The sequence below is a fragment of the Arachis ipaensis genome, chromosome B07 (genome assembly GCF_000816755.2).
Source record: "Arachis ipaensis cultivar K30076 chromosome B07, Araip1.1, whole genome shotgun sequence".
Taxonomy (NCBI): domain Eukaryota; kingdom Viridiplantae; phylum Streptophyta; class Magnoliopsida; order Fabales; family Fabaceae; genus Arachis; species Arachis ipaensis.
The window spans coordinates 111026848-111043251 of record NC_029791.2 but is presented as its reverse complement, the minus strand read 5'-3'; the positions used below and the strand labels follow the sequence as shown (position 1 = coordinate 111043251).

At 34.1% G+C, this 16404-nt stretch overlaps 1 protein-coding gene and 2 long non-coding RNA genes across 13 annotated transcripts; 2 read left to right on the top strand and 1 right to left on the bottom strand.

The window, feature by feature from the left end:
- On the top strand, positions 2295-3189 carry LOC110264717 (uncharacterized protein At2g29880-like). Its single transcript, XM_021106766.1, has 3 exons — positions 2295-2385; positions 2480-2838; positions 2917-3189. Exons 2-3 carry the CDS (start codon positions 2488-2490, stop codon positions 3172-3174), a joined length of 609 nt encoding a protein of 202 aa, XP_020962425.1. The 5' UTR covers positions 2295-2385; positions 2480-2487; the 3' UTR covers positions 3175-3189.
- LOC107610199 lies at positions 5277-9483 on the top strand. 11 transcript variants are annotated; one of them, XR_001613436.2, is made up of 8 exons: positions 5280-5646; positions 5738-5826; positions 6111-6297; positions 6467-6647; positions 6904-6931; positions 7043-7205; positions 8797-8881; positions 8980-9483. It is a non-coding gene; the product is annotated as an uncharacterized LOC107610199 (long non-coding RNA). The 11 variants fall into 11 exon arrangements; XR_002350363.1 differs by having other exon boundaries at positions 5278-5646; positions 6467-6931; XR_002350362.1 differs by having other exon boundaries at positions 5279-5646; positions 6904-7205.
- Positions 9947-11305, bottom strand: LOC110264337. Its single transcript, XR_002350371.1, has 3 exons — positions 11174-11305; positions 11012-11102; positions 9947-10255 (listed from the first exon to the last, which is right to left on the bottom strand). It is a non-coding gene; the product is annotated as an uncharacterized LOC110264337 (long non-coding RNA).

Here is a 16404-nt window from a genome sequence, read left to right as displayed (position 1 = left end):
CATTAACGTTCATGTGGAGTCTGTTCCACTTCACTTTAATTGTTTCAAAAATTTCTTTTTGGCTATTCATAATCTTCAATTAGTTGCTTCTTCTAATTTATTTGTCAATTGTTTATGTCATAGGAAGAATTTCTATAAGTATTATTTATACATGTTTGTTTTTTAAATTTTCTTTTTTATTAGTTTCCTTTTATGTATTGATTTGATTTCTTAATTATATACATGAATTGCAACCAAGTGTAGTGATCAACTGAATTAACATGAAGACTACAGTTAACTCAAAAACTAAGTATAGTGGTAAAAAGTAATCATTTATTGGTCAAAAAGTAATTGCTAGATTATTATACCCGAGAGTGCAACTACATTAGTAGTGTTGAGTCCCTTAGCAGCAAAATATGCTTGAAGTTGATCCAAGGTCATTGAAGAACTTGGAAGGTTTTGTGTTAAGGTTATATTTGCTGTTAAACTTTTTCCTTCCTTATTGAACTTCCCCACTAGTACCTTCAGCCTTTAATAAACACATATATACATATTTGTATTATGTCCACGCATGTGATTATCATGTTTATGTGGTATATGTACTTATTAATTTTGATGCCTTTAATCAATTCCTTATGACGTAATTAATATAAATATATTTGCGCATACAAATTTGTACGAAAAAATATAAATTTAATAATAAGCAAATAAAGTTTTTTTAGTTTAGGACAAAAATAACATGATTTCTTATGGGTCGGTTAAATTAGTTTATGACAATATTATTAAATACTTTTAGTTGTCAAGTCCACTAAATGTTGGTGCTTATCCAATGCATTGATTAATATTTCATGTGATTTACAATTTTTGATATGTTCACTCTAAACATTATATCCTCATAGATGGATAGCGAGAATATCGAAGATGCGATAGTAGGAGACAAAACGAACGTCATACCTGACTCAGAATTTCAAGTTAATCAATTCCCCTCTGCTGACCTGTATCATCCTGAACAGATACAAATCTTACCTCGTATTAGGGAAGACTTAGAAAAGAGACAACAGATTTGTGTCACATCTCTTTCATGTGTTACGGTGCATACGTTATATTCTTTGGAATTATTATCACAATATAGGCCTAGGCAAATTAATAACAAAAATTTGGAAAGAGAAAATAGGCGTACACAGTTAATGACACAGTTACTGACGTCTAAAAAATATCGAGATGTCATACGTATAGGCCCTGAAGCATTTAGGCAGTTATATCAAAAGTTAAGAGGAACTGGTAGAGTAAAGGATTCAATTCGCTCTACCGTTGAAGAGCAAGTCGCTAAATTCCTACATATTATAGGTCATAATGTGAAAACTAGAACCATGTCTTTCTTCTTCCACCGCTCAGGGGAGACAATTAGTCGTCACTTTCACAATGTCCTACATGCTATTCTATCGTTAGAGGGAGAGTTCTTCAAGCAACCATCTGGTGAGGATGTTCCTTATGAAATACATAATAATAGTCGATTCTATCCATTTTTTAAGGTACTAACTCTTTCAATTTAGTTAGTGACATTTATGAAATAGTGTATGAAATAATTACAAAACTGTTATGTTAATATGTCAATATACTTTTCAAACAAGGACTGCATTGGAGCTATAGATGGAACTCATAGCCGTGTGAAGGTATCAAGGGCGGAAGCCCCTCGTTTTCGGGGAAGAAAAGATCACCCCACACAAAATGTTTTTGCTGCCTGTGGGTTTGATATGAAATTTACTTATGTTTTGTCTGGTTGGGAAGGAACTGCCTCTGACTCAAGAATTTTGAAAGATGCTTTAAGTAGGGAACATCCACTTCGAATACCCGAAGGTCTGTGCTAGTATTATTTATGAAATTGTCTATATAAACTTAAATTCATAGTCAAAGTATGCAATTCTTTAATTTTTGTGTGTAACTGGTGTAGAAAAATACTATTTAGGCGATGCTGGATTTATGCTAAAGCCTGGGATACTGACACCATATAGAGGTGTTCGGTATCACTTGAAAGAGTATTCTGTACGTGAGCCACAAAATCCCAAAGAATTATTCAACCACCGACATTCTTCATTAAGAAATGTCATCGAAAGATGTTTTGGAGTTTTAAAGAAAAGATTCCCAATTATAGCCGGTGACACAGAATCTTATTATTCATTTGAAACTATGCGAGACATTTTTTTGGCATGTTGCATACTGCATAACTTTTTAATGAGTGTCGATGTTGATCAGTCTATAATTGATGCGGTTGATCAAGAATTGCTACAAGAACAAAGCATAGATAGATCACAATTAAATCAACCACGTGATGAGGAATATAGGCATGCATCATTGTTAAGAGATAACATTGCATTCGAAATGTGGAATGTGTATCAATCATTATAGGTGATTATGTTTCTTATATGTGAATATGGATATATATGTATGTATAGTTTTCACTCAAAAGTGTTTGATTGGATTTTTTATGGGATTGTTACAGGTTACATAATGCCGAATAAGGGAAATAAAACAGCAGAAACCAATCAACCTTCGAAAGACAACTTAAGATGGTCTGATGATATGGATGAAGTTTTGCTAAATGCATTAGCAGACGAAGCATCGAAAGGTAATAGGCATGATGGCTTGTGGACAACTGAAGCATATGCCAATGTTGTCAAGACTTTGAGCATATCAATAGGCCCTCACATAACAAAGAATCACATAAAGAATAGAATGAAGACATTGAAAGATCATTTTGCTGAGGCATATGACTTATTTCATCACTTAAGTGGATTTGCATGGAATCCTGTAACTAGAAAGTTTGAAGCTGAAGAGGAAGTGTGGCAAGACTTCATTAAGGTATCTTAAACTTTGCTTTTATTACTTATACTATCGATGAAGTTAGTCAACGAATAATTTCAACACTTGTTTATATAGGAGAAACCACAAGCAGAAAAATGGAGAAATATGCAAATTAAGCATTATGATACTTTGAAGGAGTTGTTCGGAGCTGATAGAGTTACTGGTAAAGGGGCTGCTACGTCACGAGAAAGGATTCAAGAAATTGATAGAGATCACATTGATTTGAATGACTCATTTGAAAATATTGGATTTTCTGACATAGATGTTAATAGGGAACATGATACCCCAACGTTTTTTGCTAATTTAGATTCACCAAGTGCTCCTCATAGTTAACCAAATCAATTAGGTGGGACTTCGACGTCAAGAGGAACAAAGCGTAAGTCTCCTATGAATGATTTTTTGGAGGCACAATATGAGAAAGTTGCTTTGGGAATTACTGCTATGGTCGATGCTGTCAAAGAGGGTACTTATCTATCTACTAAGCTACATGACGTAGCTCAGAGGCAGGTTGAATCAACTGAGAGATAAGCTTCTGTGGCTGAAAGGCAAGTTTCGGTTGCCGAAAAGCAAGTTTCATTAATTGAAAGACAAGTTGCAATTGCTGAAAAAGGGTTGGCTATTATGCAACAAAGTAGGCCTCGCCTTTATAGCGAATCAGATGTATGGGATATGTTGACTGACTTGGGTCTGATAGGTTCAGCTCGAATGCAGTGTTATCAGTTTTTATGTGAAAATGAGCAGAAAAAGCGGCAAATTTTTGGGATCCCACCTGAAATGCGATTGGATGCTCTTTTTCATTTCATGACAGCTGCTGGTGTTCGCTTGGGAGATATGGTACTTTCTTAAAACATTAACCATTACAGGTATAACTTTTATATGCACCTAATTTCTTCATCATTTGAGGTTATTGCTTTCATTAATTGATTATGGGTTTCTGAGTGTCATATACTATGGGTATATCTTCATGTATGTAAATAACTCTATCATTTTCTGCTTTATTAATGTTAACCATGGTTGGAAATAAATCACTTTATGTATATATACTTTAAGATTGACTGGTTGTTTAAATAGAAAGACATCGATAAAATAGATTATCATGATCAACTATGATCTTTGAATTAATTTGTCTTTATTGTATATGCTCGTGCAGGAATCATAACTTGAAGATGTTTGGGAACAACAAGTACACTGCTTAGTACCAGTAAAAATCGATCAAATATGCTTAAGGAGATTAATGATGTAAAGTATGAGTAGTTTTTATTATTCTTTTACGGGATTATTTATTTATATATTTTTAAAAAGAATAATATATATTTTTATTTATGATATTAAAAGATAATAAAAAAAATAAATTCATAAAAATAAATTCAAAAAAATAAATTTTTTAATGAAGAAAACACGTTACAATTTTGAAATATAATTTGGATAATTTTTTTATTAAAAGATTTCTAATGAATTTTCTATCGATAAAATTTTTTTAAAATATTTCAAAAACTTACCGAGAGATTATAAACTCCATCGATAATTGAATTGATAAAATTAAAATTTTAATTTCAAATTTTTCACTAACAGATAATTCGTCTATTTTTTTTTGTGACTGAAATAAATTAAACAAAGAAAAACAAAACAAATAAAACAAGGAACCTAGCATCACAATTAATCTTAAAAGTACCAATGGATGGGGGATTCCAAAAACCATTTAGAGTAGAGGGAAGGGACATACGTTGTAATTCAAAGATATTCCTAAACTCCTTTTTTGAAGTTAATGCCAGACAAATTACTTTTTCCGGAGGCCAAGTTTCATCGGGATTAAAGATGTCATTATTCCTTGCTCGTCATATCCACCAAAGTCCCGAAAAGAACTTGAACGGATGCTCTCTGCTATGATACAAGAACCAGTTCTTCAAATCCAAAGGATGACAAGAAATATCCAACCTATGCCAGACAAGCTGAGCTTTGGGACAATCTCGAATACAATGTAAAACCGATTCCTGGCTAGAAAGACATCTTGAACACTTATCCGACGACGACATCCCTCTTCTAAAGCGAAAACTTGCAGTAGGAAGAGCCTCCTTAAGACACAACCAAGCCAAAAATTTATGCTTTTCCGGAACAAGCTGGCGCCAAAGCCAAAGCCAATTCTCCCGCTCCTCCCAACCAAACAGTTGCTTACACAACCACAAGTAACCATTGCGAGAGTTATAGACTTTGGCAGCAGACCCACTCCAATACCAACCCACTTCCGGACCTGCTTGTTCATCTGGATTGTAAGAAAGAATATTATCTTTCAGATTTTGAGATAAAGGAGAATAAAGAGTATCCAAATGTCACCTACCAACCGACCAAATATCCTGTATCCAGATATTCGAATCAGAAATGTGAATATAACCAGTCTATAATCACTTGACAAATCTGTCAAAAATTTGAATTACTACTATCATCTTTGGCACAAACAAAATTTGGGAAGCATATTCACACAAAAACACCATTCGGTAGTCACTCTCCTTTGCTGTTCTTCCATTCCAGGGTTTAAGCGCGCCCTCTCTCTTCCCATTGAAAATGTGACGTCCTCCGCTGTCGCCGCCGCCGCCGCCCGCGTCACACGAGCGCTCTCCGTCACCGCTCGTCGCATGAGCTCCCTCCACCGCCGCTCTCATCGCGTTTGTTCCCTTCGTCGCCATCGTCCCACGAGCTCTCTCTGTTGTGCTCTTGTCTTACGAGCTCCCTCCGCCGCCGCTCTCGTCACTGCTTCTTCTCTCATCGCCGGAGGTTAGTCATCGTCTCTACTCGTCGCCGTTAGTTCAGGTAGGCCTCCGCCTCCTTCTCGTCCCTAGCCCTAACTCTTCCATTGTTATTCTGTTCTGATTTCATTGTCCCTTCCCTGTTCTGCTTGAAGTTGAATACCAAAGAATACGATCGAGGAGAGCTCTTATGTTTGCAAATCAGCTGTTGCTGCTGCAGAGAACGTAGTTTCTAAATTCTAAAGTATGAATTTTGTATATTCCTGTAATTTGTGAAATCTGAAACATAATAATTTCTATGGTTGTGGTATAGAATGAAGTTTGTTTATGAACTATATATCTGAATTGCTGAAATTTTTTATCTGGAATTTGCATGCATGTTCTTGTTCCTTCTTGTTCTTGTTATGACTGCTGATTTTGGCTCCTCCTTCTTGTGCTTGTCTGAATCTACTCTGTTGTAAATATGCTGAGTTGCTTTTGATTCTTGTCCTTGTCTGATTTTGTTGCTGATTCTGGCAATCATGCTAGCTCCCAAGGTTCTGGTCCGAGGTTAATTGCGGTTTCAATTAGTTTTGATGGGATGCTTATATTTGCAATGATGCTTGGACTTGTTGTCTCTGATGCCATTTCTGGGAAGTTCGACTCAATGAGGAAAGGAAAAAGTGAGGTAGTTGAGCAAAATCATACTTCGATTCTTGGCTGGAGTGGAAAATTGGTAAGATTCTGGAATTACTATTTGCCAATGAATTATTCATTAAAAACAAAACAATTCAAGCATATGTCAGCTGTTTATTTATTTATTTTTATCAAGATTTTGTGCATCTCCATTTGGATCTTTTAATTTCTTATGTATCTGAACCACAATAATATGATTGGGTGTGCAGGGTTCATTACTAAATCAACTTGCCATACCCAATGAGAGCCTGGGTGGAGGAACTGTTGTAGTGATGGCTGAGTGAGACAAAGAAGAAATGGAGCTTGACATTGCAAAAATGGAGTTTGATTTCAAAGGAACATCCGTCATATGCAGAACTGGGAGCCACTGATTCTGGTTGATCTTAAAAGGTATATGACACTTCTTTATATTTTCGTTTGGAATTGTTATTTTCTGTAGGTCTAAAATTGGTTACTTGCATGCAATGCTGTGCCTGTGACATTTCTTTTCTATGTCATTTTTATCTCTTTTTTTTTAAAACCATCATTAAAAGATTGTGATTCATTTGCTAGCCTTATATTATAAATTGAAGCATGGTTATAGAGAAATTTTAAATATTCTCTGTTGAATAATTGATTTGTTTTACTGGTATTGAACATCATGAAGGTCAGCTTCTACAAACAAGCCAACTCAGGTTTCTCCAACTTGCTTTCAAAGTTCTTAGGATAAAGTTTGCCAATTGCTAGCTTTTCTACAATAGCTTGTTTAACTTGACTCATTTTTCTCTTTAATGTTTATTGAAAAGAAAAGAAGTCACAACCTCACAACCTAAGTTGAGCAAGTTTCCTAAATCTACAAATTGTATTCACTTACTGATGGTATTTTCTCATCTACTATTGTTGGAAGCTAAGAAGTTTGGGGTTAATGAATTTGTGAACCCAAAAGATCATAACAAACCTGTACAAGAGGTTAGTTCATTCTAAGTTTTTGTGCATATATGCTGTGACTTATGATACAAATTTTGCTATGCTACAAGCAAATTAAATTTAGTAAGCATTTCTGTTATCAGCAAATGATCACAGATCGATCAGCTTCATAATATAAACTTAGCTTCTATACAGATTCTGCTATTTCAATTCCCTTGCCATGTACCAAAAGTAATGTTTAAACTGAGAGAACCAAAGTAGCTAACAAGTCCATAGAGTATAGACATGGTTGTGTTCTTTTGACAATGTAATTTGTTGAAATATGGTAACAGAGCAAGAAAGAGAAGGTACTAACAAAGTTTGACTAAGCAGTAAGAGGAGGGCAACTTATTGCTATAGCCTATAATCTCCTAATTAGTCCTAATTAAGTTCTTGTAATGAGCTAACAAAGTTTTTTTTGTTGGTGTTAGTGATGGCTGAGTGAGACAAAGAAGAAATGGAGCTTGACATTGCAAAAATGGAGTTTGATTTCAAAGGAACATCCGTCATATGCAGAACTGGGAGCCACTGATTCTGGTTGATCTTAAAAGGTATATGACACTTCTTTATATTTTCGTTTGGAATTGTTATTTTCTGTAGGTCTAAAATTGGTTACTTGCATGCAATGCTGTGCCTGTGACATTTCTTTTCTATGTCATTTTTATCTCTTTTTTTTTAAAACCATCATTAAAAGATTGTGATTCATTTGCTAGCCTTATATTATAAATTGAAGCATGGTTATAGAGAAATTTTAAATATTCTCTGTTGAATAATTGATTTGTTTTACTGGTATTGAACATCATGAAGGTCAGCTTCTACAAACAAGCCAACTCAGGTTTCTCCAACTTGCTTTCAAAGTTCTTAGGATAAAGTTTGCCAATTGCTAGCTTTTCTACAATAGCTTGTTTAACTTGACTCATTTTTCTCTTTAATGTTTATTGAAAAGAAAAGAAGTCACAACCTCACAACCTAAGTTGAGCAAGTTTCCTAAATCTACAAATTGTATTCACTTACTGATGGTATTTTCTCATCTACTATTGTTGGAAGCTAAGAAGTTTGGGGTTAATGAATTTGTGAACCCAAAAGATCATAACAAACCTGTACAAGAGGTTAGTTCATTCTAAGTTTTTGTGCATATATGCTGTGACTTATGATACAAATTTTGCTATGCTACAAGCAAATTAAATTTAGTAAGCATTTCTGTTATCAGCAAATGATCACAGATCGATCAGCTTCATAATATAAACTTAGCTTCTATACAGATTCTGCTATTTCAATTCCCTTGCCATGTACCAAAAGTAATGTTTAAACTGAGAGAACCAAAGTAGCTAACAAGTCCATAGAGTATAGACATGGTTGTGTTCTTTTGACAATGTAATTTGTTGAAATATGGTAACAGAGCAAGAAAGAGAAGGTACTAACAAAGTTTGACTAAGCAGTAAGAGGAGGGCAACTTATTGCTATAGCCTATAATCTCCTAATTAGTCCTAATTAAGTTCTTGTAATGAACTAACAAAGTTTTTTTTTATATACTCTAGTAGTACAATTCAAGGCAGGAAACTAGTTTCTGATCATTGCTTCCATTTGGTGACAGGTCCTGACAGAAGGATCTTCTTGCCAGAGGGTCTCTTGGACAGATCCAAGATCCCACCATACTTGACTGGAGAAGTGCCTGGAGGGTTTGTGGATTCTTCTCTCTCTAGTCCCCTTTGAATCACAAACATTGTGAAACTTTAGCTTGTTTTGCTTAATTTTTCTTTGATATTTGTTGATGCAGCTATGGTTATGATCCTTTTGGTCTCAGAAAGAAGCCAGAGGACTTTGCGAAGTATGTCAGCCATCCTTATGGTTATAATCATTCCCGAGGCCTTCAACAAATTCTGATTGTTTGTTACAATTTCTATACCACGCTTCCTGTTGCCAGATACATGGTGAGACAATTCGGCAGCTTCCACATTTACAAGAAAAGGCTCGGAAGCTTCTTGATATTCAGTGCAATGTGTGGCAGAGGGTAGATAAAATATTTCAAAGTGTAAGATGCGAGGTTGGGTTTCTTAGTAAAAAGGTTAAAAAGTATTTGTGCTACACAACATTTCTTGGAGTGAAGAAATCAGGGCAGCAATTTCGTCAAATCTGGTGGATGAGGTTTATACCAAGGAATTATAGTTTTGCATACTAGGCTCCATACATAAGCATTGAGAACATTTTGGAACAAGATTTTGTATAAGTAAAATTGCAACTTATTGATTCCATAAGTGATTTATTCAATAGAAATTTTACATCTTTAATGTTCAATTTTTTCTTCCCCTATACCATATTTCTTTACGGCCAAAGGGGTAATATAGAAAAATTGTCTATTAAATTTATATTTATTTTGTATAAAAAATAGGTTTATTTTGTAATGAAAAAATTTTAAAAAAATTTTGTTTTATCTTATTGATAGATTTATAGACGGAAAATTTGTTTGTACGAAAAATCTGTCTGTATTAAGAGTTGTGAATACTTTTCTAGGCTCCAATTACCAACAAAAAATTTGTCGAAAAGTTTGATACTAGTTACTAACGGAAAATCTATTGGAAAATTTGATGTTTTTGGCCGAATAGAAGAGATGATTATCGAAGAAAAATTTGTCAGTAAAGTAAATTACTGATGAAACAAAATCCGTTGGTAAATAATTTTTGATGAGGCTTTTACCGATGAACAAAATTCGTCGGTAATTCCGTTGATAACTAAAAATCCGTCTGTAATGAAGATTAAATCTGTCTGTAATAAGAAGTTTTCTATTTGTGTCAGAATTCTAGCCAAATCCACTACATGCAAGCATTTTAGAAGCGTAGTGATACTTCTCCAAGCTTATGCTTATTCTTGCAATGTTTGGTGGTAAGGATACACGTAGGGAAGGCCTCCAACATTTTCAAAGTTAGTTTCTCAAAAATTCTAGGCTTAAATTGACCATAATCAGCCTTCTGACCATCTACAACGAGCTCCTTCATGAAGCCAACAAATGCATCAGTTTCTTCATCATGTCATATACGTTTGTTGTCCATTATCACCTAAAAAAAAGTTTAACATAAATAACCATAAATAATTACAATAAATGAACATATCTTCACCTAAAAAAGAGGGAGAGAAGCAAAAATAAAAAAAGAACATGCTTCAAAAGCTAAGCAAAAGCAATATTTTTTGAATAATCCATCAATCCACGCAATCAAATTGCATAAACTCTTAGATTAGAAAGTTCGCAACAAAATTAACAATATTTTGAACCAAGTTAAGAGAGTTTAAGGTCTTTTCTTCAATTAAAAAAATTGGCAAACATATTTTCAAGGTCTTTTCAATTTCTCACACAATAACATGATCCTCAAAGAAATCTATTTCACTCTGCAGTGCTCCGAATCTAAGGAAAAAAATGTTATTCTAAAATGTTATTCTTAACACACTAATCAATGTTATTCTCAACACTTTTTGTGCTGTGTGTTTTGTATTATTATAGAAATTCATTAGTAAAATAAAGATTAGCCAATATTCTGGATTTTAAGTCATTAAGTAGCACCTCTACTTGTTTAGAACAACAAATTACACCAATTTAAAACAACAAATTAGGACCCAAAAATTGAGCAATAAAAAATAAGGAACAGAAAAACCAGGATACAAAAATTTACTTTCATAAAGACACAAATTTAGATTATGCAATAAAAATAAGTAGATCAAGACACAGTATAAATACGGCATCAAACTACAGTAAGTAAGGTAGAACAGAACGCAAAAAAATGAATGAAATCAGAAAAAAAAATTTGGCTACAACTAACCTGGGTCACAAAAGCTACGACGATGACAAGGTGGTGGTTGACCTTGACAGCAATAGGGCAGAGACTACAACTGGGTTCCTCGATCGTAGTCCTGTGTAGGAGAAGATGAGGATATGAGAATACAGGGGCTAGGAAGATGAACTTCGATGGAGACTCACCTACCTAGTGGTGGCTACGATGGCGGTGACGAGGTAGCTGTCTTGGCACTGGCGATGCAGAAGCTGCAACTGGAGATCTTTGAAGAAGGAATGAGAAAATGAAGGAGTGAGGGGACTGCTAAGAATGAAGCCCTAATTTGATTTATACAAAGGATAAAGTTAGAATTAATTAATTAGAATAGGGGTATTTTTGGTATAAAATATTATTAAAATTTCAGTCTCCATCCCAAAAAATTTCAGTCTCTTGTGTCCTTACTTTTTGGAGGTATTGAAATACTGAAATTTTGGAGACGAAGACTAAAATTTTAGTACCAGTCTATGAGCCAACAAACATGATCCTGAGTCCTAGTCCCCTAGTCTCCATTTCAATACTTCAAAACAAACGCACCCTTAGAAATATAATGGTCATATGTCCGAATTTGTGACCATTGTCCCTATGCTGGGTTCACTTCTGGTATTTCATCCTATTAGCCCAATCACACATCACCAAGTCTTCACTTTGAAGAATGTCAAATCAGTAGTCAAACTCAGCCTCAGTCTTGGCATAATCAACATTCACAAGAGAATCTCGTTGTATCCTTGCCCTTGAAGTAAAATTTGCTACAATACGCCGGCTATAGAATGCACAATAAGCATTATGCGTGGTCCATCTACCATTAGTTGCCTCCAAAGCTGCCTTGATTACATTGTATTTATTCGATCTATCTAGACACCCGATTGAGGTGTGATATGTTGCCGAAGGTGAGATAGAAAAAATGACGAAGACTCCGCATTCTCACCCTCAACAAGTGCGAAAGAAATAGGAATGATATTAGAATTTTCGTCTTGCACAATCGTCACCATCAAATTATCCCCATATTTGCCATAAAAGTGGATCCCATCAATACTAACCAGCAACTTGTAATTCCTGAAATTCTCGATGCATGGCGGAAATGTCTAGAAAAGTCAGTGAAAATAAGCTAATTACTCGTCAACTTAGTCTCCAACTCCCACATAACTCGTCTTCACCACTGCAATACTACCTAGCATTGTTGCCTATATACCTAGAACCCATATTAGCAACTCATTATACGACTCTTCCTAATCTCCATAAATATACGCAACTGCCTTCTGCTTAGCTAACCAAATCTTCTTGTAACTCGGTCTGAAACTATAATTTGCCTCTGTCGCATTTTGCAGTTCCTTAATTGACACAATCGCATCAACTCTGACCATGGAAAAGATGAAAGCATATATTACACGGTAATCAAGCTTCATGTGATCAATAGAAATCTCTGTGCCGGACATGTATGAAGTCCATGATACCTACTAACCTCCCAAATACCATTTCACTGGTGAAGAATGATCCAAATAAACCAATTTCAACCTGTTCCAAATTCCTTACACTTTTTATGGTACTTGATATGATCTGACTCCAACCTTTTATACTCAACCACACGACGGATGCTATAAGTCTTGACACTTAACATGGCTTTCTCTTTACTCTGAAACTATTGACCAACTTGAAACTCAATTGGAGTGATATATCCTGTGAATCTTTGGTCCAAAAAATCTAAATTTTATATATGGAAAACCCTGCTATGCCATGGCCTCCAAGTTCAAAATAAAAAAGTATGGCGGATATTACTGAGTTTCAGAACTCGATAGACCACCCTGACCAACTGAAATATTCCTCCCTAAATCATCATTGCCATCCTCAACTATCATGACGGACTCCACATTATCATCATCCCACAGTACATCTTCCATGGGATCTGATTTTCCACCCCTTGAAGTTGGTATCATCCTAAGAGAAGTACCCATCGCAATCGCAAGCTCACTAAAGGAACGATTATCACTAATTTTTTCATCATTAGCACAGTTTAAATTAACTGTGAAGGACGGAGATGCCACCAACACTTCTTTGGGTGCAATTATAGCCACAGATGTAGAGGCAACAATAGGCATTAAGTTAGAGGCTCCTAACATTGCTACATATTGAGGATTCTAATTCGATCTTTCTAAATTAGTAACCACATCTTTAAGTTTGGCCAACCATTCATTGGCACTCACCTCGAAAAACTGACGATGAAAATGAAATGAAACTTGCAAATTTTCATCACTCTCTATTACAAAAGATTCGTACTTCACAAAATCTCGTACAACAGAAATCGGTATCTCATAAAATAATTTCTTCGCACGTTTGATGCGATAGACTCCTAGTTTCTGTATTATAGTATTTTGCAGCTCCAAAACATGTGGATTGTCTAATAAAAATACTTATTGGATCTTTATTAGTAAATTTTATTCTCTCCCGTATTTTTTTCTTAATCGTCCATCTGTAGTGCACAAGAACTAAAAGACTATTATCACTAGCCATTGTGAGTACCACTCTGATCAAGAGCAAACAATCTAATTGTATTTATAAGACATATCGAATTAAGTAATTTTGATTTACTGTTTGTTACTAATTCGAATCAGGGTGATTCGATTTACCTAGAGATCTATTTCATACAATAAATTAAAATCACTTGGTTTAATTTACTACGATACCAGCTTATTCGAGCTCTTCTTGTTGTAAATTGAATTATCCTATTTCAATTTACTTTGTATCATACTAATTTAAATCAGTTCAACTCAATTTATATTTTCTATACCTATTGTTGAGTTAATAAATTAACTAAATTAATTAATGATGACAAACATTATTCAATTGGACAAATTAAATAATTAGTGTTGATTATTTATGATCAAATGTTGCAGGCCAAATCTCATAGTAGCAGCAGCCCAAGTGGATAAAAACTATAAACAAGACTGGTGGGCTAATGTAATCGAAGCCCAAAAGAAACAAAGCAAGAAATCAGATGAGCCAAAGAAATCTAACGGGCTGAACTTGAGTGATAACCAATCCAAGCCTGATTTGTTTTCAGCAAGCAAATTCCTCCAACTTGCTTCCAAGGCAACGTTCACTTTTTCCTATTTCAGTCAGAAATCATAGAAGTAAGAGAGAGTGCTTAGTCCCTAAACTATTCAAAGAAGAAGAAAGAAAGAGAAGGTTAGGCAAAAAAGGTTGAGGTCAAATCAACAAAATCAAACCAAATCAAGCTAAGGCAAAGGTTAAAGGTAACATGTTTTCTATTGCATGCATATTGCTTTCTTCTCCTCTTCCCAACTCTCTGCCAAGTCTGAAATGGGATACATGAGAAAGATGATTTCTGTTCCTCACTGCTGTGCATCTACGGTCACAAGTGTGTCTTGGGGACCAAGTAGTTTCTCCATGGCCAAGATCTAGGTTTATTATTGAAGATATCTGTTTCTGCTTTGTTATGGCTTTCGGTCAACAAGAGAAGGTCAGAACCAAAGTTCCTAAATTGGGGATTAATAGAAAAAGTGAGAGGCTATGTTGGTTAAGCACACAGCTCAAGGGTTGACCTAGGAAAGAGCAACTGAGCAACATGTAAGGAGATACAAAAGAAGATTTTTTATCATTCAGAAACCAAGGAGAAAAAACCAGTATTCTTGAGGTTTATGTTCTGAGAAGTCATCTCTGAGAGAGTTCATCAACTTGGACAGTGCTTTCTTTCAAAGAGGCATTCCGCCAGAATGAAGAACTAAATCAGAGTTGTGCAAATCTGGTTCATCACATAGCAAAGAGGCTGTTGAATAAGTCAATCTCCTTCATGTTTTACAGATTGTAATTTACTTTTCAATGTTTATCTTTCTGTAATTTCTTGAGTGAAAAGGTATATTGAAAGAGCTCAAGTAAAAGCCAATGAGTGAAAGAGGCTGAGTGATACACTTGAGAGAAAAGCCTAGAGTCATCTCTGATTTTTTAGGTAAGTCTGTGTCTTGTATCTTGTACCTGTGCGATATCCCTTTTTTAGTTGGGTAAGCACTAAGGGTGAAGAGTTAAGTATTAGCATAGCCAAAGTCAAGTTAGGTTAGAACTTGAGTGTGAAAGAATTGTGTCAATCTTGTGGAATTGGTGTATGTAATACTTTAACTATAGTAAAAATTCCACCACTGTTATGGTGGAGACTGGATGTAGGTTGCATAGCACATGGCAACCGAACCAGAATACATGATGGTGTCAGCTCTTCTTTTCTCTGCTCTATTCTGTTTTCTAATATTCATGAGACAAAAATAAATTGTCTCATAAATTTTCTGCTGCTAAGTTCAAATAGAATCAGAATTGAAAGTTTGCTTTAAAGGGTCATTACTGTAAATTAAAAGATAGGCATAAATTCAACCCCCATTCTCTAAGCCTACTACAACCTTCACATATATATATATATATATAAAGGGAATTATAATTATTTGATTTGAATTTTTATCTTTTTTATAATTTATTTTTGTTTTTCCTACACAATTATAAAAGAGTCAAATTTATTCAGTTTAAGTTATACTCCTTATAAATTTTTCAACTAGTAAATAATAATTTTGTTTGGTATTATATTATGTCTTGTATTAGTAATAAGCATATTGAGTAACATGACCAAAATATTAAATGAGGAAAAAATACCTTTAAATTAACATACTTTAAATTGACATATTTTTTATGTATTAATTAAAATGAGAAAAACTTTATTAATATGCTTTAAATTTTAGATATCTAAATATATTAATGTTAATTTTTATATTATTTTTTTGTATTATTTTTACTCCCACTACTATAAGTTTTTGGGTCCGTCATTGTACTATTAGAAATAGGATTTTTTGGAAGAAAATTTCAAACGAAATTTATTCCGTCTGAATGACCTTTTTATTTCGGACAAATTTGAGACAACTGTTAAACAATTTTTAGTGGAGATATTGAAATAATATATTCTGTCTTAAATTTGTCTAAATTTTGTCCCAAATTTTGGCACCAAATTTTTTTGGATGGCGCCAAAATTTTCATACAGATTAGCAACACATTTTGAATAAAAACTATAATTCGTCCGTATTCCATCTGAATATGCGCAATAACTTCAGAGGGATTTGGGACGCATTTTGAAAAATATTAATTCTATCCCAAATTTATCTATAATTAGTCTAAAATGCTTTTACTATAGCTAACCCTTCGAAGCAGCTAAAATTTTTTTCCACAAATTTGGGATGAAAATAACATCATCTGTAAATTCTATTTGAAAGTGCATTAGTTTTCAAACGAATTTTAAATGTTTATTGAAAAATGTTAACATTTAGTATAAAAATATTATTTATATTTTAAATTAGTCTATTATTTTTTAATTTATTCTTTTAATTATTTATGTT

Bases quoted from the DNA above. Each gene is read 5' to 3' on its own strand.
- LOC110264717 (XM_021106766.1), top strand. From the start codon at position 2,488: ATGCCGAATAAGGGAAATAAAACAGCAGAAACCAATCAACCTTCGAAA. The intron at 2,839-2,916 runs GTATCTTAAACT...TTGTTTATATAG, and splicing joins TGTGGCAAGACTTCATTAAG to GAGAAACCACAAGCAGAAAA.